This window comes from Schistosoma haematobium, chromosome 1, assembly GCF_000699445.3.
Source record: "Schistosoma haematobium chromosome 1, whole genome shotgun sequence".
Taxonomy (NCBI): domain Eukaryota; kingdom Metazoa; phylum Platyhelminthes; class Trematoda; order Strigeidida; family Schistosomatidae; genus Schistosoma; species Schistosoma haematobium.
In genome coordinates this window covers 68,076,644-68,097,310 of record NC_067196.1, presented here as the reverse complement: position 1 = coordinate 68,097,310, position 20,667 = coordinate 68,076,644, and the positions used below count along the sequence as shown (strand labels likewise).

General features: G+C 39.5%; 1 protein-coding gene across 2 annotated transcripts in view; it reads left to right on the top strand.

Moving 5' to 3' along the window:
- The first annotated feature begins 61 nt into the window (after positions 1 to 61).
- The window catches only part of HSP-25_2 (Heat shock protein), a 37,321-nt gene continuing 16,715 nt past the window's right edge, over positions 62 to 20,667 (top strand). The window contains exons 1-3 of one of the 2 annotated variants that reach the window (XM_051209468.1): positions 62 to 948; positions 1,069 to 1,254; positions 1,400 to 1,544. In XM_051209468.1, the coding sequence (XP_051074926.1) occupies positions 841 to 948; positions 1,069 to 1,254; positions 1,400 to 1,544 (439 nt within the window). In that variant the 5' untranslated portion in view covers positions 62 to 840. Of the gene's footprint in view, positions 1,255 to 1,399; positions 1,545 to 20,667 lie in introns of both variants that reach the window. The other variant, XM_051209467.1, reaches the window with a different exon arrangement.

The following is a 20,667-nucleotide window of genomic DNA, read 5'->3' as shown; positions in this document are numbered from 1 at the left end:
TCTCAAGACACATGAATTCAACTAATAGTGAATCCAAGTGAATAAATCACTGGTTATATAAGGCTAAATTAACCGTAGATAGGTTGTTATTAGGAAAATCGAAGTGACACAACTTCCCATATAAATAAAAAGGGATAAATATCCATACATTCCATACAAATTTCAAACTGACAAAAATTAATAGGCCGTTAGTACGAGTCACAACCAGAAGCAAGATGTGAGTTGTCTCGAAAGTTAATCAGATTGATGTTGATATAGGTTGAAAATCGAAAAACAATCCTGCTTGATTACATAAGCTATTATACAATAAACCCATTTGGGATCTTTGGCCTGGATTTTATAGATCGTGACAACGTATTCGCGTTTATTAATGAGGTCCATTTTTAAATCCGTATTACGCTTCAGTAATTATTGATTCATTACAAATGGGAAGAAGTGGTACTTACGAATAGTCCTAGTGAGAAGTCTACTCAAAGAGCAATGATAATATTTAGTCGTGAAGTGATACCCTACACACTCATCAACCGTCTATCTATTACTCCACGTCCACGCTCCATTCACAACATTAACAAGCATGCAGTCACGAAAATCCCAATGAAAAATCAATTTCACAGAATCTGAACGCAGGAACAACATGTAAATCAAAACCAAACTATCGTCTTACCAACCGCACACCAGAAAGTAAACGTTCAACAAGTCAACTGAATACGCTGATCACGAAATAAATAACATGGGATCGAATGCAATTCAAAAATATTTATTCAGAAAAATCACATCAATATTTTAACATTAAGCAACGATTAGTTTAGTAAAACATATTCTCTTCTAGTGAGTAATTGCATGTTGCTTCTCCAATGGCGCCTCCAATACCAATGTATGGATGTTCCGTCGACCGGTTCAGTGAGTGACTTTTTGAAGGACGCCTACGAAATAGGTGAGGATGGCAAGGTGAGTCCGTGCTGACGAGCAGGTAGGTTGTGTTTATTGTTTTGTGCAGTTGGTTTGAACATGGCCGTTGATTGACGAGTGTTATTATGGTTGTTGTTTATTGCGTAGGTACATTTCAAGGTACGATTCGACGCACAAGGTTTCGCTCCTCAGGACATCAATGTGACGTCGAGTGAGAACCGTGTGACGGTACACGCGAAGAAGGAGACAACGACCGATGGTGGGAAGTGTAGTCGGGAGTTCTGTCGTATGGTGCAGCTGCCGAAGAGTATTGATGATAGTCAACTGAAATGTCGCATGACAGATGTAAGTTGTTGAGCTGACGACTGTGGTTGGTGGTGGTGGTTTTGTGTGTGTTGTATTTTCAGTTGTTTGCATTCCGAATCATGTTAGAATAGTTGGAAGTCTCGTTTCATCTTGTTCTGTGCGTTTGTTTGTCTATCCGTTTCAGGATGGTGTTTTGATGTTGGAGGCTCCAGTGAAGGTTGATCAGAACCAGTCGTTGACGCTGAACGAGTCTGGTCAGGTGGGTGTTCGACCGAAATCGGACAATCAGATTAAGGCAGTTCCTGCGTCTCAAGCACTTGTTGCAAAAGGTGAGAGGAGTTGTGATTGACCTGGTGGGTGTGTTATTCTCGTTTGTGTGTGTTGCATTTTCCTAACATTGTATTTTTCCCTATCCATTTCAGGTGTTCATGGTCTGTCGTATGTGGATGATGGTTCAGGTGGCAAGCGATTGCATGTTGAGGTTCCAGTGGACCCAGTGTACAAGCCTGAAGACTTGTGTGTGAATGTTGATTCGAATCGTGTTGTGGTTAGTGGACGTCATCATAAGCAGAAGAGTGGTCAATATGGAAAGTCAAGTTCATTTGCAGAGTTCAGTCAGTCGTATGCGATTCCCGAGACAGTTGATCCGTTATCTGTTTCTGCTCAGGTAGTTGGCAATACATTGGTATTGGAGGCGCCATTGGAGAAGCAACATGCAATTACTCACTAGAAGAGAATATGTTTTACTAAACTAATCGTTGCTTAATGTTAAAATATTGATGTGATTTTTCTGAATAAATATTTTTGAATTGCATTCGATCCCATGTTATTTATTTCGTGATCAGCGTATTCAGTTGACTTGTTGAACGTTTACTTTCTGGTGTGCGGTTGGTAAGACGATAGTTTGGTTTTGATTTACATGTTGTTCCTGCGTTCAGATTCTGTGAAATTGATTTTTCATTGGGATTTTCGTGACTGCATGCTTGTTAATGTTGTGAATGGAGCGTGGACGTGGAGTAATAGATAGACGGTTGATGAGTGTGTAGGGTATCACTTCACGACTAAATATTATCATTGCTCTTTGAGTAGACTTCTCACTAGGACTATTCGTAAGTACCACTTCTTCCCATTTGTAATGAATCAATAATTACTGAAGCGTAATACGGATTTAAAAATGGACCTCATTAATAAACGCGAATACGTTGTCACGATCTATAAAATCCAGGCCAAAGATCCCAAATGGGTTTATTGTATAATAGCTTATGTGATCAAGCAGGATTGTTTTTCGATTTTCAACCTATATCAACATCAATCTGATTAACTTTCGAGACAACTCACATCTTGCTTCTGGTTGTGACTCGTACTAACGGCCTATTAATTTTTGTCAGTTTGAAATTTGTATGGAATGTATGGATATTTATCCCTTTTTATTTATATGGGAAGTTGTGTCACTTGGATTTTCCTAATAACAACCTATCTACGGTTAATTTAGCCTTATATAACCAGTGATCTATTCACTTGGATTCACTATTAGTTGAATTCATGTGTCTTGAGAATGGTCAAATCAAATTCAATGTTTTTAATTTTTTTAATGTGTATTCTAATTAGGTTTGTTGTTTTGGTTATCTTTATTTAACTCTATGGTACTTTTTAGTGTTAAAACCTCAATCTACTTCAACTCACCTTGTAGAATAATGTGGTATGTCAACTGAAGATATAATGTGCATTTAATCATCTGGATTTTAAAAGGTTATAGTGCAGAATGCTTTTCGCTCATTGGGGTTCCCAACTTTTATTCGCTTACCATACTAGTCATACAGATCGTGGGTTTCTATGAGTTTTAAATTTCTATTTACAATAAATAGCCTGCAAGTCAATCTTTCTCATATTCTGTCGAGTCATCTAAGGTAGACTTTACTAAACTATGTAATACTATCAGTTTAAACAACTTTCTTCAAGTCTACCATATTAAATTGCATTCATTGCGATTTACAGAAATTCATTTGGATCTTCAGGGAATCTGTACAATTTCATGTTTACCTGGATTAAAGTGTCTAGTCATCAAGTTATTTTTGATATATGATCAATAGGTGATTACTTTGTCTAGACTTATCCAATCTTAAACTCGAAACGCGTGTTCATGTCTTGTGCTCACACAGAAATATACTTCTTTCTGTTATTGACCGTCTTTTTCTATATCGAGAATGTTAGATTCTCGTAGGCCTTTCATTTCAAGATATTCAAGCTTGAATAATCATCGTTTACATCCAAATAAAATCATGATGGTGTAATGAACTGCAATCACGTTATATTTAAAGCGCAATAATCCAACATGATTTAGATATGTTAGAATTTGTGTCCGTGAGTATAAAGGCAAATAAACGAATTTTATGTTAATATGATTGACAGTTTGTTTGGTACATAACAATATACACAAAAGATTGTTTTAAGTTGAACTCTGTTGATTGGATTTGAAAGGAATTGAACAACCTCATTCGTTCGCTTTTGTTTGCGCATAAATCCCAGTAAATTGTAACTGGATATTGTTATATTGTACCCAATCTCAAAACTACGTTAGTTCACTCTACGCACATTGGTTACCTCCATCTGTAAACGATTTAAGAAAATGATAAATATACAAATTATTTTTATGTGATCTTCGCGCGCTGTTTAGAAAGGATAGTGGTATTTTTCCTCACTGAGTAAATTCCATTGTTTTGATCGTTTATTACATAACAAGACCACTGTTTACACTTTAATTGAATTTATTTCACTTAAAGTATCCGCTTAGAGTATCGTTTCTGATTCCAAAGTAGTTTATCGTCGATACTTCTGAGTACTTTGTTTCTATTGTATTTGTTAGCAGTTTTGGTCCAAACAATTTACAGTTTTCCACCCTTTTGGTCATAAATTACTTTTGTCTCTGGGTATTATTGTATCTAGTTTGTTTTTGAAAACCTCCGTTTGATAGCTGGACAGTGCAAGAAGATCAATCGCCAAAATATTGTAGTTTGGGTTGAAATGTTAAGCCCATATACCTTATTCTAGCTTTTGTACAGGCTAATCTATTCATTCTACTTGAGTCACTTTTTGACCTTGTCAATTATTCACTTATCAACCTTGGCTGTTTTCATATCAGCGTATGTGTGTGTACACTTCTTATCCTATTCATCACATGTGTAGCTTATTTTTGTGTGACTATAATTATTGATTAACGCTTGAATAAAAGGTGTTGGCTCACATGCCTTCTCCACTGCGTGTCGTTTCGCTCTCTCTTCTTCTCTGCGTCTCTCTGAGTATCTGTTCAGATCAATGATTGAACAAAATATATGTATTCGGAAATCCTTTCTCGTATTTGACTTATTTAATTCCATTATTCACTAACGCGATCTAAGTCGATAATTTTATAATAGGAATAACTATATGTGTATCTCAATAGCACTCAGGAACGATCTTATTGGAGTCAGATCCCGGGCCACTAAAATATAATACGTTCATTTGTGCTCATCTAGTTCTACATGATTTAAATTGCACCATTTGGGGAATCATTAATTGGTACGTTGATTTGAATACTTCTGATTATCATAAATAAAATAACTGGTATTGAATTATAAAGTAATTGGCTACGGCTGTATTGAGCATGCATATAATCATTTAATCACCAAAACTACCTACACTCAATAGTACATTTACAACAACCATTGGATACGATGACAGTTCACTGTCTGTTTGAAAGGTGAACATTTATGAATCTATTGATTACGTGGTGACATTCGGTTCTTAAATCAAATACTTTTACTCGTTAAAGCTACACGCTCTAATTTATTGATAATCAACATTAAAAGCTTTTAGATTCCACGTGCAAATACAAACTGTAACAAACCAAATTACTGACGGTCATCGGTACGCATCATGGTAGTAAACGACGTCCCAGTAATTCAAAATCCCACAGCAACTATGAAATGTAGCAAGAAACTTCATATAAAATTGATCAGCGTTTAGTACTAGTGTGAACTTTGAAATTCTAAAATGAAGGAATTAACAGTTAATAGGAACTACTGTGGTGGTTCACAAACAAATGGAGCTTACACAAAATATATTGATAACTAGGTTAATAGTGATATACCAAAAATAATTAATAGTAAAAACCTAAATGTCTGTCCGTTAGTAAAACCAAAGCTAACAAGACACCGTTAGCAATAGAAAAGGTATATTAAAGAAACAGACACTAAGTTACTATAGAATGAATGTTACTTGTGAACTGCCTCGTGAGAACAACGACCACAAACTGAGTTCACTTGATTGACAGGTGTTCCTCTGCAAGTGACTACTCAAATGACGTAATGAGGAATACGGAGTCCAATAGTATTATACAATAGAAATCTGCGCCAAAGGTCCAACGTTGAGTCGGAAGGCCTATAATGATGTTATAATATTATTATAGTCTTCAATCAAAACGGTGGCCAATAAAACAGAAGAACAAACGGCGTAGATAGTGTTCTATATTTTATACAATGCGGTAGTAGAATCGTATATCCTTCATCGAAACAATTATCATCGTCTTTTTAACAAGTGATACGGCAAAACAACAGATATTGAATAAAAATGTGGTTACAAATAAAGTGTGACAAATTAGAGAAAAAATGTGGTTTTTATTTTTGTTGTTACGAAAATCACTGAATATATGTCATCATATAACTCCCCCCCCTAGGGCATGCGTCGGTGGAAGTATGCCCGACGTAAAACTCTAAATGCTTTGGAGAGAGGAAAAAATTACTCAACGAAAAGGGTAAACAAATGTTATTTTAAAAAAATTCATACGTGTATACATATTTAAGAACAAAATGTTTCTCTTGTAGTAAAGAGACTTTAATGTATATAAGAAGTTTAACAAGAATAACGGAGTGTATAATAATAATAATAATAATAATAATAATAATAATAGCATCATTAGTAATAACGGTAATTAAATTGAGAGTTCACCGAAAAGTGTAAATACATGTATGAATTGTGTAAACAATTAGTGATAAACTGAACGAGTCCAACGAAATTGAATATATTTGCACAATTAATAATAAACATCATATGAAACGCATACACATGTAGAGAAAAACATAATGAATTTATCAATATTAGTAGTACACAAGTATTTTTTTTAGAAAAAAAATGCTTGCATAAAAAAATGTCATTAGTAACTCTGCTAATATAGATATTTAATCACATTACAGGTAATGACAGAATAAAGATTAAATAATTAATTCAACATAACGTTTAGGAAAATGTACATGTCTTCCTGAACGAGTTGTTTTCGTAGAAGGTAGTGTCGGAACTAGGATTTAAATTTGTGGGAGCTGTAACCTTAGAACCGTCTGTTTTACGAAGTACTGATTTCGTAGGAGTTGGTGAAGAATTATTTGGAAACACTGGAAGCTGCGTTGTGTGATTGCCGCTGTCTTTAGACGGCTTTCGGCTGTCATGTGTTTCGGACTCGACGAAAGCAGGTTTTATCCTGTCGATTGAAACTGTTTCTTTTTTTCCGTTCTTATTGATTGTGAAATATTTTGTTTGCCTCTCAACTACTTCATATGGTCCTTCATAAGGATGTTGTAGAGGACGTCTTAGGAGTCAACACGAACAAATACAAATTTACATATATCTAGATGCTTGCTAATTTGCTCTTTGAAGACAACTGGTCGAGGTGCAACAGGCTTAATGTTATTCATATAGCTCATTAGTCTTTCGCAAAAAGAAGTGGGATCCGTACATACGGGTTTGCCATTATGCGTCACTAGTTGACCCGGTAAGGTTAAATTAGTTCCATAGACGAGCTGTGCAGGAGTACATTGTAGGTCTTCTTTAATTGCGGAACGTATGCTTAGTAAAATAAGAGGTAAAGATTCACTCCATCTAGAAACATCAGGTTGTACCATCAATGAGCTTTTTAGTTGTCTGTGGAATCGTTCCACTAGTCCATTCGCTGCTGGATGGTATGCTGTTGTAGTGATGTGATGGATTCCTAAAATGCGGGTGAATTCATTGAAGAGGTGAGATTGGAACTGTGAACCTCTGTCAGAAGTAACTGTAGAAGGTACACCAAAATTAGCGATCCATCTGTCGAGGAATACGGCAGCCACATTTTCCGCGGAGATATCTTTTATTGGGCATGCAATTGGCCATCTGGTAAAATGGTCCACTGCAGTAAAAATGTAAGTGAATCCGTTAGATGGAGGAAGAGGACCAACTAAATCAACATGAACGTGTTGAAAACGATGATCGGGTAGACTAAATGTCGATGGTGTTGTAATTGTATGTCTATGTATTTTACTGCGTTGACATTGTACACAAGTCCTGGTCCATTTTTTATATTTGCATTCATCTTTGGCCAAACAAATCTTTCGGCAATCAGTTTCACAGTAGTGCGAATTCCTGGATGAGATAGTGAGTGAAGACAATCAAAAACTCTTTTTCTGTACACTATTGGCACAAAAGGTCTGTGCGTTCCAGTAGAAGTATCACAAATGATAGTAGAGTCAGAATGCGGTATAGGAACACTTTTTAAGGACAAGCTCGAACTTTGTTTACAAGCATCAAGGTCAGGATCATCTGTCTGCAAACGTGCCATATCTAATAAATCGATTCCTTTGGTGAAGGAAATTGCATCGATATTGAAACGTGACAAAGTATCCGCGACCACATTTGACTCACCTTTTATAAACTGTATGTTGGTCGAAAATTGGGAAATATAATCCAATTGTCGCATTTCTCTAGGGAATAACGGTCACTTTTAGCGTTAAAGGCATAGGTTAAAGGTTTGTGATCAGTGAGTATCACGAAATCTCTGCCTTGCAGTAAGTGTTTAAAATGTTTAACAGCTAGGTAAATAGCCAATAATTCTCTACCAAAAGTACTATATCGAGTTTGGGTTGGTTCTAGCTTCTTTGAAAAGAAAGCAAGTGGTTTGACCTCATTATTTACTCGCTGTTGTAGTACCGCACCTACTGCTGCCTGGGATGCATCTTTACACAGAATTAGTGTTGCCTCCGGGTCAGGGTTTAAGTAGGTTAGCATGGTAGTAGAAGCGATTGCTGTTTTAGCTGCAAAAAGGCATCTTTCGCTTGGGAGGGTAATGTGAACTTTTTGACTTTACCTTTTAACACCGTCAAAGGTTGTAGGATGGCTGAGCAATGTGGAATAAAGAGACGATAAAAATTGATCATCCCCATGAAACGTCGAAGTTTATTCCATGAGTCTGGTTCTGGAAAATTCTTTATGGCTTCTATTTTTGTATCCAAAGGTTTAATTCCACGTTTGTCGATCAAGTGACCTAAAAACTCTAAACTCTCAACTCCAGAAATACATTTGGATGGGTTAATCACTATGCCATATTTCTGAAATCTTTCGAATAATTGATGTAGGTGATCAGCGTGTTCATGGAGCGAACTGCTAGCTATTAAGACATCATCAATATACACGAAAACAAAATCTAGGCCTTTAGTGACCTCATCCATAAATCGTTGAAATGTTTGTGCGGCGTTCTTTAATCCAAATGTCATTCTTAGGAATCCAAACAAACCAAATGGAGTAATGATGGCTGATTTTGCTATGTCCTCGGATGCTACTGGAATCTGGTGATACGCTCGCACAAGATCGATTTTAGAAAAATTTGCTTGCTATGTAAAGTGAGCGAAAAATCATGTAAATGAGGGATTGGGTAACGATCCGGTAATGTTAGGTTGTTCAATGATCTATAATCACCACAAGGTCGCCAATCTTGGTCTCGCTTGGGCACCATGTGGAGTGGGGATGCCCAGGGGCTACTTGACGGACGTATTATACCTAGCTGCATCATATGATCAAACTCAGCTTTTGCAACATTCAGTTTGTCCGGTGGTAATCGGCGTGGACGTGCCGAAGTTGGTTGACCTTTTGTGATGATCCGGTGTACTACAGAATGTTGGACCATGTTTTCACCGTAGTCCGGTTTCGTTATTTTGGGAAATTTAGATAAAATAGTGGCGAATATGTCGTTTCCTGGGGTGTCAATTTTAATACTATGTATGTGGTAGTCCGACTGAATTCCGTGGACTTGAAGGTTCGTGCAGGAATCGATAAGTTTTCTTCTTTTAACGTCAACTAGTAAGTTGTAGAAGCTTAGAAAATCTGCACCTAATATAGGGTGGCGGACATCAGCAATAATGAACACCCAGGTTAAATGACGTCTAATTCCCAAGTCTAATGTCAGAGATTGCTCACCAAATGTCTTTATTTCGGTTTTATTAGCTGCTCTTAGAGTATATTTTCCACTCTTAGCAATGGGTTTGTTGGCTAAGGTAAGTGGGATGACACTGACTTCAGCTCCAGTGTCTACTAAGAATTTGTACCCTGAAGTTTTATCAAGAACATGGAAAAGACGAGTAGGCGCATGACCAGAAACATTTGTCGCTACCATGGTTTGGTTGACACGTTTTGGTGAGGAAAATGACTTGAAAAATTTACAAGATGTAACACATTTCCTAGCTTTGTCATCATATTTTTTGTGGTACCAACATATGTTGTCGTCGTTTTTATTTCCTTTTGAGTTATCTCGATTCTTACTCCCTCGAGAACTAGAGCGAGGTCTTGTAGATGTGAAATTGGGGATTAATAATTGTAATGCATCCAGTTTATTAACAAGACTGGCGACAGTTCGTTCATGATGTGCTCGTAGTTCGCATAGTTCAGCATTTAAAGATGCTATGGTGGGAGTTTGCTTATCGTTCGAGGTTTCTAATAATGTCTGTACATAAGGTGTAGTATAGAAAGTAACTTCTAAAATTTTATCGGCCATGCTAGCAAGACTTTCTAAATCTAATGGTTGGCTAGAAGCGCAAAGAATTTGCCTAACTACAGTTGACAAACGTTGTAGCCAAATCTCCTTGAGGAAAGCGTCATCAAATTTATACTTACTTACTTACTTACGCCTGTTACTCCTAATGGAGCATAGGCCGCCGACCAGCATTCTCCAACCCACTCTGTCCCACTCTGCCTCCTTTTCTAGTTCCATCCAATTCTTCTTCATTTTCCTCATGTCTATCTCCATTTCCCGGCGTAATGTGTTCTTTGGTCTTCCTCTTTTCCTTTGGCCTTGAGGACTCCAAGTGAGAGCTTGTCTTCTGACGCAGTTGGGTGATTTCCTCAATGTGTGTCCTATCCACTTCCAGCTCTTCTTCCTGATTTCTTCATCCGCTGGGATCTGGTTTGTTCTCTCCCACAGTACGTTGTTGCTAATAGTGTTCGGCCAACGGATCTGAAGTATTTTGCATAGACAATTGTTAATAAACACCTGTATTTTCTAGATGATGGCATTCATAGTTCTCCAGGTTTCTGCCCCATACAGTAAAACTGTCTTGACATTTGTATTGAAAATCCTGACCTTGGTGTTGGTTGACAGTTGCTTTGAGTTCCAGATGTTCCTCAGTTGTAAATATGCTGCTCTTGCTTTACCGATCCGCGCCTTCACATCTACATCAGATCCACCCTGTTCATCAATGATGCTGCCCAAATACGTAAAGGTTTTTACATATTCCAAATCTTCTCCGTCAATTGTGATTGGATTGGTTCATTCTGTGTTGTATCGGAGAATCCTGCTTTCTCTTTGTGTATGTTGAGACCTACGGCTCTCGAGGCTGCTGCCACACTGTTCGTCTTCTCCTGCATCTGTTGTTGCGTTTGGGATAGAAGAGCCAGATCACCTGCGAAGTCTAGATCGCCCAACTGCATCCTAGATGTCCATTGTATCCCGTGTTTCCCTTCAGATGTTGACGTCTTCATGATCCAGTCGATCACCAGGAGAAAGAGAAAGGGTGAGAGTAAGCAACCTTGCCTGACACCGGTCTTCACTTCGAACGACTTTGTCAACTGTCCTCCATGCACAGTTTTGCAGTTTAATCCATCATAGGAATTCCGTATGATATTGACTATCTTCTGAGGCACGCCGTAGTATCGAAGAAACTTCCATAGTGTTGTCCTATTCACGCTATCAAATGCTTTCTCGTAGTCAATGAAGTAGTTGATGTAGAGTGATGAATTCCACTCAATTGATTGTTCCACAATGATCCGTAGAGTTGCGATTTGGTCTGTACAGTAGAGTGGAGAACGGAACGTAAAAACACACATGACATACTATATACCATGGTTTATAGAAACGGCAGAAGTGATGCATGGATCTGAAAAGTTAACAAGATGTTTGGCGAAATTTCAACTGGGCATAATGAATGACTTCGGATTAAATATCACTGATGAATGTATGATTACTCGTTGCGACTAGTACGCGTGGACGGTGCCTGAGTGGTACTAAACTAAATTTGAGAAAATCTGACCAATTGGTAGTTTCAAAATAGGATCAGGAATTAGAATGATGAATTGGGATCAGGAATCAGAGTAAGGCATTTTACTACGACTGACATAAGTTATAATGCTTTTGAGGAATACTCTGAAAAGTTCGAAATCTGGGCTATGATGTCTGTACGTAAGGTGTAGTATAGAAAGTAACTTCTAAAATTTTATCGGCCATGCTAGCAAGACTTTCTAAATCTAATGGTTGGCTAGAAGCGCAAAGAATTTGCCTAACTACAGTTGACAAACGTTGTAGCCAAATCTCCTTGAGGAAAGCGTCATCAAATTTATACTTACTTACTTACTTACGCCTGTTACTCCTAATGGAGCATAGGCCGCCGACCAGCATTCTCCAACCCACTCTGTCCCACTCTGCCTCCTTTTCTAGTTCCATCCAATTCTTCTTCATTTTCCTCATGTCTATCTCCATTTCCCGGCGTAATGTGTTCTTTGGTCTTCCTCTTTTCCTTTGGCCTTGAGGACTCCAAGTGAGAGCTTGTCTTCTGACGCAGTTGGGTGATTTCCTCAATGTGTGTCCTATCCACTTCCAGCTCTTCTTCCTGATTTCTTCATCCGCTGGGATCTGGTTTGTTCTCTCCCACAGTACGTTGTTGCTAATAGTGTTCGGCCAACGGATCTGAAGTATTTTGCATAGACAATTGTTAATAAACACCTGTATTTTCTAGATGATGGCATTCATAGTTCTCCAGGTTTCTGCCCCATACAGTAAAACTGTCTTGACATTTGTATTGAAAATCCTGACCTTGGTGTTGGTTGACAGTTGCTTTGAGTTCCAGATGTTCCTCAGTTGTAAATATGCTGCTCTTGCTTTACCGATCCGCGCCTTCACATCTACATCAGATCCACCCTGTTCATCAATGATGCTGCCCAAATACGTAAAGGTTTTTACATATTCCAAATCTTCTCCGTCAATTGTGATTGGATTGGTTCATTCTGTGTTGTATCGGAGAATCCTGCTTTCTCTTTGTGTATGTTGAGACCTACGGCTCTCGAGGCTGCTGCCACACTGTTCGTCTTCTCCTGCATCTGTTGTTGCGTTTGGGATAGAAGAGCCAGATCACCTGCGAAGTCTAGATCGCCCAACTGCATCCTAGATGTCCATTGTATCCCGTGTTTCCCTTCAGATGTTGACGTCTTCATGATCCAGTCGATCACCAGGAGAAAGAGAAAGGGTGAGAGTAAGCAACCTTGCCTGACACCGGTCTTCACTTCGAACGACTTTGTCAACTGTCCTCCATGCACAGTTTTGCAGTTTAATCCATCATAGGAATTCCGTATGATATTGACTATCTTCTGAGGCACGCCGTAGTATCGAAGAAACTTCCATAGTGTTGTCCTATTCACGCTATCAAATGCTTTCTCGTAGTCAATGAAGTAGTTGATGTAGAGTGATGAATTCCACTCAATTGATTGTTCCACAATGATCCGTAGAGTTGCGATTTGGTCTGTACAGTAGAGTGGAGAACGGAACGTAAAAACACACATGACATACTATATACCATGGTTTATAGAAACGGCAGAAGTGATGCATGGATCTGAAAAGTTAACAAGATGTTTGGCGAAATTTCAACTGGGCATAATGAATGACTTCGGATTAAATATCACTGATGAATGTATGATTACTCGTTGCGACTAGTACGCGTGGACGGTGCCTGAGTGGTACTAAACTAAATTTGAGAAAATCTGACCAATTGGTAGTTTCAAAATAGGATCAGGAATTAGAATGATGAATTGGGATCAGGAATCAGAGTAAGGCATTTTACTACGACTGACATAAGTTATAATGCTTTTGAGGAATACTCTGAAAAGTTCGAAATCTGGGCTATGATGTCTGTACGTAAGGTGTAGTATAGAAAGTAACTTCTAAAATTTTATCGGCCATGCTAGCAAGACTTTCTAAATCTAATGGTTGGCTAGAAGCGCAAAGAATTTGCCTAACTACAGTTGACAAACGTTGTAGCCAAATCTCCTTGAGGAAAGCGTCATCAAATTTATACTTACTTACTTACTTACGCCTGTTACTCCTAATGGAGCATAGGCCGCCGACCAGCATTCTCCAACCCACTCTGTCCCACTCTGCCTCCTTTTCTAGTTCCATCCAATTCTTCTTCATTTTCCTCATGTCTATCTCCATTTCCCGGCGTAATGTGTTCTTTGGTCTTCCTCTTTTCCTTTGGCCTTGAGGACTCCAAGTGAGAGCTTGTCTTCTGACGCAGTTGGGTGATTTCCTCAATGTGTGTCCTATCCACTTCCAGCTCTTCTTCCTGATTTCTTCATCCGCTGGGATCTGGTTTGTTCTCTCCCACAGTACGTTGTTGCTAATAGTGTTCGGCCAACGGATCTGAAGTATTTTGCATAGACAATTGTTAATAAACACCTGTATTTTCTAGATGATGGCATTCATAGTTCTCCAGGTTTCTGCCCCATACAGTAAAACTGTCTTGACATTTGTATTGAAAATCCTGACCTTGGTGTTGGTTGACAGTTGCTTTGAGTTCCAGATGTTCCTCAGTTGTAAATATGCTGCTCTTGCTTTACCGATCCGCGCCTTCACATCTACATCAGATCCACCCTGTTCATCAATGATGCTGCCCAAATACGTAAAGGTTTTTACATATTCCAAATCTTCTCCGTCAATTGTGATTGGATTGGTTCATTCTGTGTTGTATCGGAGAATCCTGCTTTCTCTTTGTGTATGTTGAGACCTACGGCTCTCGAGGCTGCTGCCACACTGTTCGTCTTCTCCTGCATCTGTTGTTGCGTTTGGGATAGAAGAGCCAGATCACCTGCGAAGTCTAGATCGCCCAACTGCATCCTAGATGTCCATTGTATCCCGTGTTTCCCTTCAGATGTTGACGTCTTCATGATCCAGTCGATCACCAGGAGAAAGAGAAAGGGTGAGAGTAAGCAACCTTGCCTGACACCGGTCTTCACTTCGAACGACTTTGTCAACTGTCCTCCATGCACAGTTTTGCAGTTTAATCCATCATAGGAATTCCGTATGATATTGACTATCTTCTGAGGCACGCCGTAGTATCGAAGAAACTTCCATAGTGTTGTCCTATTCACGCTATCAAATGCTTTCTCGTAGTCAATGAAGTAGTTGATGTAGAGTGATGAATTCCACTCAATTGATTGTTCCACAATGATCCGTAGAGTTGCGATTTGGTCTGTACAGTAGAGTGGAGAACGGAACGTAAAAACACACATGACATACTATATACCATGGTTTATAGAAACGGCAGAAGTGATGCATGGATCTGAAAAGTTAACAAGATGTTTGGCGAAATTTCAACTGGGCATAATGAATGACTTCGGATTAAATATCACTGATGAATGTATGATTACTCGTTGCGACTAGTACGCGTGGACGGTGCCTGAGTGGTACTAAACTAAATTTGAGAAAATCTGACCAATTGGTAGTTTCAAAATAGGATCAGGAATTAGAATGATGAATTGGGATCAGGAATCAGAGTAAGGCATTTTACTACGACTGACATAAGTTATAATGCTTTTGAGGAATACTCTGAAAAGTTCGAAATCTGGGCTATGATGTCTGTACGTAAGGTGTAGTATAGAAAGTAACTTCTAAAATTTTATCGGCCATGCTAGCAAGACTTTCTAAATCTAATGGTTGGCTAGAAGCGCAAAGAATTTGCCTAACTACAGTTGACAAACGTTGTAGCCAAATCTCCTTGAGGAAAGCGTCATCAAATTTATACTTACTTACTTACTTACGCCTGTTACTCCTAATGGAGCATAGGCCGCCGACCAGCATTCTCCAACCCACTCTGTCCCACTCTGCCTCCTTTTCTAGTTCCATCCAATTCTTCTTCATTTTCCTCATGTCTATCTCCATTTCCCGGCGTAATGTGTTCTTTGGTCTTCCTCTTTTCCTTTGGCCTTGAGGACTCCAAGTGAGAGCTTGTCTTCTGACGCAGTTGGGTGATTTCCTCAATGTGTGTCCTATCCACTTCCAGCTCTTCTTCCTGATTTCTTCATCCGCTGGGATCTGGTTTGTTCTCTCCCACAGTACGTTGTTGCTAATAGTGTTCGGCCAACGGATCTGAAGTATTTTGCATAGACAATTGTTAATAAACACCTGTATTTTCTAGATGATGGCATTCATAGTTCTCCAGGTTTCTGCCCCATACAGTAAAACTGTCTTGACATTTGTATTGAAAATCCTGACCTTGGTGTTGGTTGACAGTTGCTTTGAGTTCCAGATGTTCCTCAGTTGTAAATATGCTGCTCTTGCTTTACCGATCCGCGCCTTCACATCTACATCAGATCCACCCTGTTCATCAATGATGCTGCCCAAATCCGTAAAGGTTTTTACATATTCCAAATCTTCTCCGTCAATTGTGATTGGATTGGTTCATTCTGTGTTGTATCGGAGAATCCTGCTTTCTCTTTGTGTATGTTGAGACCTACGGCTCTCGAGGCTGCTGCCACACTGTTCGTCTTCTCCTGCATCTGTTGTTGCGTTTGGGATAGAAGAGCCAGATCACCTGCGAAGTCTAGATCGCCCAACTGCATCCTAGATGTCCATTGTATCCCGTGTTTCCCTTCAGATGTTGACGTCTTCATGATCCAGTCGATCACCAGGAGAAAGAGAAAGGGTGAGAGTAAGCAACCTTGCCTGACACCGGTCTTCACTTCGAACGACTTTGTCAACTGTCCTCCATGCACAGTTTTGCAGTTTAATCCATCATAGGAATTCCGTATGATATTGACTATCTTCTGAGGCACGCCGTAGTATCGAAGAAACTTCCATAGTGTTGTCCTATTCACGCTATCAAATGCTTTCTCGTAGTCAATGAAGTAGTTGATGTAGAGTGATGAATTCCACTCAATTGATTGTTCCACAATGATCCGTAGAGTTGCGATTTGGTCTGTACAGTAGAGTGGAGAACGGAACGTAAAAACACACATGACATACTATATACCATGGTTTATAGAAACGGCAGAAGTGATGCATGGATCTGAAAAGTTAACAAGATGTTTGGCGAAATTTCAACTGGGCATAATGAATGACTTCGGATTAAATATCACTGATGAATGTATGATTACTCGTTGCGACTAGTACGCGTGGACGGTGCCTGAGTGGTACTAAACTAAATTTGAGAAAATCTGACCAATTGGTAGTTTCAAAATAGGATCAGGAATTAGAATGATGAATTGGGATCAGGAATCAGAGTAAGGCATTTTACTACGACTGACATAAGTTATAATGCTTTTGAGGAATACTCTGAAAAGTTCGAAATCTGGGCTATGATGTCTGTACGTAAGGTGTAGTATAGAAAGTAACTTCTAAAATTTTATCGGCCATGCTAGCAAGACTTTCTAAATCTAATGGTTGGCTAGAAGCGCAAAGAATTTGCCTAACTACAGTTGACAAACGTTGTAGCCAAATCTCCTTGAGGAAAGCGTCATCAAATTTATACTTACTTACTTACTTACGCCTGTTACTCCTAATGGAGCATAGGCCGCCGACCAGCATTCTCCAACCCACTCTGTCCCACTCTGCCTCCTTTTCTAGTTCCATCCAATTCTTCTTCATTTTCCTCATGTCTATCTCCATTTCCCGGCGTAATGTGTTCTTTGGTCTTCCTCTTTTCCTTTGGCCTTGAGGACTCCAAGTGAGGCTTGTCTTCTGACGCAGTTGGGTGATTTCCTCAATGTGTGTCCTATCCACTTCCAGCTCTTCTTCCTGATTTCTTCATCCGCTGGGATCTGGTTTGTTCTCTCCCACAGTACGTTGTTGCTAATAGTGTTCGGCCAACGGATCTGAAGTATTTTGCATAGACAATTGTTAATAAACACCTGTATTTTCTAGATGATGGCATTCATAGTTCTCCAGGTTTCTGCCCCATACAGTAAAACTGTCTTGACATTTGTATTGAAAATCCTGACCTTGGTGTTGGTTGACAGTTGCTTTGAGTTCCAGATGTTCCTCAGTTGTAAATATGCTGCTCTTGCTTTACCGATCCGCGCCTTCACATCTACATCAGATCCACCCTGTTCATCAATGATGCTGCCCAAATACGTAAAGGTTTTTACATATTCCAAATCTTCTCCGTCAATTGTGATTGGATTGGTTCATTCTGTGTTGTATCGGAGAATCCTGCTTTCTCTTTGTGTATGTTGAGACCTACGGCTCTCGAGGCTGCTGCCACACTGTTCGTCTTCTCCTGCATCTGTTGTTGCGTTTGGGATAGAAGAGCCAGATCACCTGCGAAGTCTAGATCGCCCAACTGCATCCTAGATGTCCATTGTATCCCGTGTTTCCCTTCAGATGTTGACGTCTTCATGATCCAGTCGATCACCAGGAGAAAGAGAAAGGGTGAGAGTAAGCAACCTTGCCTGACACCGGTCTTCACTTCGAACGACTTTGTCAACTGTCCTCCATGCACAGTTTTGCAGTTTAATCCATCATAGGAATTCCGTATGATATTGACTATCTTCTGAGGCACGCCGTAGTATCGAAGAAACTTCCATAGTGTTGTCCTATTCACGCTATCAAATGCTTTCTCGTAGTCAATGAAGTAGTTGATGTAGAGTGATCAATTCCACTCAATTGATTGTTCCACAATGATCCGTAGAGTTGCGATTTGGTCTGTACAGTAGAGTGGAGAACGGAACGTAAAAACACACATGACATACTATATACCATGGTTTATAGAAACGGCAGAAGTGATGCATGGATCTGAAAAGTTAACAAGATGTTTGGCGAAATTTCAACTGGGCATAATGAATGACTTCGGATTAAATATCACTGATGAATGTATGATTACTCGTTGCGACTAGTACGCGTGGACGGTGCCTGAGTGGTACTAAACTAAATTTGAGAAAATCTGACCAATTGGTAGTTTCAAAATAGGATCAGGAATTAGAATGATGAATTGGGATCAGGAATCAGAGTAAGGCATTTTACTACGACTGACATAAGTTATAATGCTTTTGAGGAATACTCTGAAAAGTTCGAAATCTGGGCTATGATGTCTGTACGTAAGGTGTAGTATAGAAAGTAACTTCTAAAATTTTATCGGCCATGCTAGCAAGACTTTCTAAATCTAATGGTTGGCTAGAAGCGCAAAGAATTTGCCTAACTACAGTTGACAAACGTTGTAGCCAAATCTCCTTGAGGAAAGCGTCATCAAATTTATACTTACTTACTTACTTACGCCTGTTACTCCTAATGGAGCATAGGCCGCCGACCAGCATTCTCCAACCCACTCTGTCCCACTCTGCCTCCTTTTCTAGTTCCATCCAATTCTTCTTCATTTTCCTCATGTCTATCTCCATTTCCCGGCGTAATGTGTTCTTTGGTCTTCCTCTTTTCCTTTGGCCTTGAGGACTCCAAGTGAGGGCTTGTCTTCTGACGCAGTTGGGTGATTTCCTCAATGTGTGTCCTATCCACTTCCAGCTCTTCTTCCTGATTTCTTCATCCGCTGGGATCTGGTTTGTTCTCTCCCACAGTACGTTGTTGCTAATAGTGTTCGGCCAACGGATCTGAAGTATTTTGCATAGACAATTGTTAATAAACACCTGTATTTTCTAGATGATGGCATTCATAGTTCTCCAGGTTTCTGCCCCATACAGTAAAACTGTCTTGACATTTGTATTGAAAATCCTGACCTTGGTGTTGGTTGACAGTTGCTTTGAGTTCCAGATGTTCCTCAGTTGTAAATATGCTGCTCTTGCTTTACCGATCCGCGCCTTCACATCTACATCAGATCCACCCTGTTCATCAATGATGCTGCCCAAATACGTAAAGGTTTTTACATATTCCAAATCTTCTCCGTCAATTGTGATTGGATTGGTTCATTCTGTGTTGTATCGGAGAATCCTGCTTTCTCTTTGTGTATGTTGAGACCTACGGCTCTCGAGGCTGCTGCCACACTGTTCGTCTTCTCCTGCATCTGTTGTTGCGTTTGGGATAGAAGAGCCAGATCACCTGCGAAGTCTAGATCGCCCAACTGCATCCTAGATGTCCATTGTATCCCGTGTTTCCCTTCAGATGTTGACGTCTTCATGATCCAGTCGATCACCAGGAGAAAGAGAAAGGGTGAGAGTAAGCAACCTTGCCTGACACCGGTCTTCACTTCGAACGACTTTGTCAACTGTCCTCCATGCACAGTTTTGCAGTTTAATCCATCATAGGAATTCCGTATGATATTGACTATCTTCTGAGGCACGCCGTAGTATCGAAGAAACTTCCATAGTGTTGTCCTATTCACGCTATCAAATGCTTTCTCGTAGTCAATGAAGTAGTTGATGTAGAGTGATGAATTCCACTCAATTGATTGTTCCACAATGATCCGTAGAGTTGCGATTTGGTCTGTACAGTAGAGTGGAGAACGGAACGTAAAAACACACATGACATACTATATACCATGGTTTATAGAAACGGCAGAAGTGATGCATGGATCTGAAAAGTTAACAAGATGTTTGGCGAAATTTCAACTGGGCATAATGAATGACTTCGGATTAAATATCACTGATGAATGTATGATTACTCGTTGCGACTAGTACGCGTGGACGGTGCCTGAGTGGTACTAAACTAAATTTGAGAAAATCTGACCAATTGGTAGTTTCAAAATAGGATCAGGAATTAGAATGATGAATTGGGATCAGGAATCAGAGTAAGGCATTTTACTACGACTGACATAAGTTATAATGCTTTTGAGGAATACTCTGAAAAGTTCGAAATCTGGGCTATGATGTCTGTACGTAAGGTGTAGTATAGAAAGTAACTTCTAAAATTTTATCGGCCATGCTAGCAAGACTTTCTAAATCTAATGGTTGGCTAGAAGCGCAAAGAATTTGCCTAACTACAGTTGACAAACGTTGTAGCCAAATCTCCTTGAGGAAAGCGTCATCAAATTTATACTTACTTACTTACTTACGCCTGTTACTCCTAATGGAGCATAGGCCGCCGACCAGCATTCTCCAACCCACTCTGTCCCACTCTGCCTCCTTTTCTAGTTCCATCCAATTCTTCTTCATTTTCCTCATGTCTATCTCCATTTCCCGGCGTAATGTGTTCTTTGG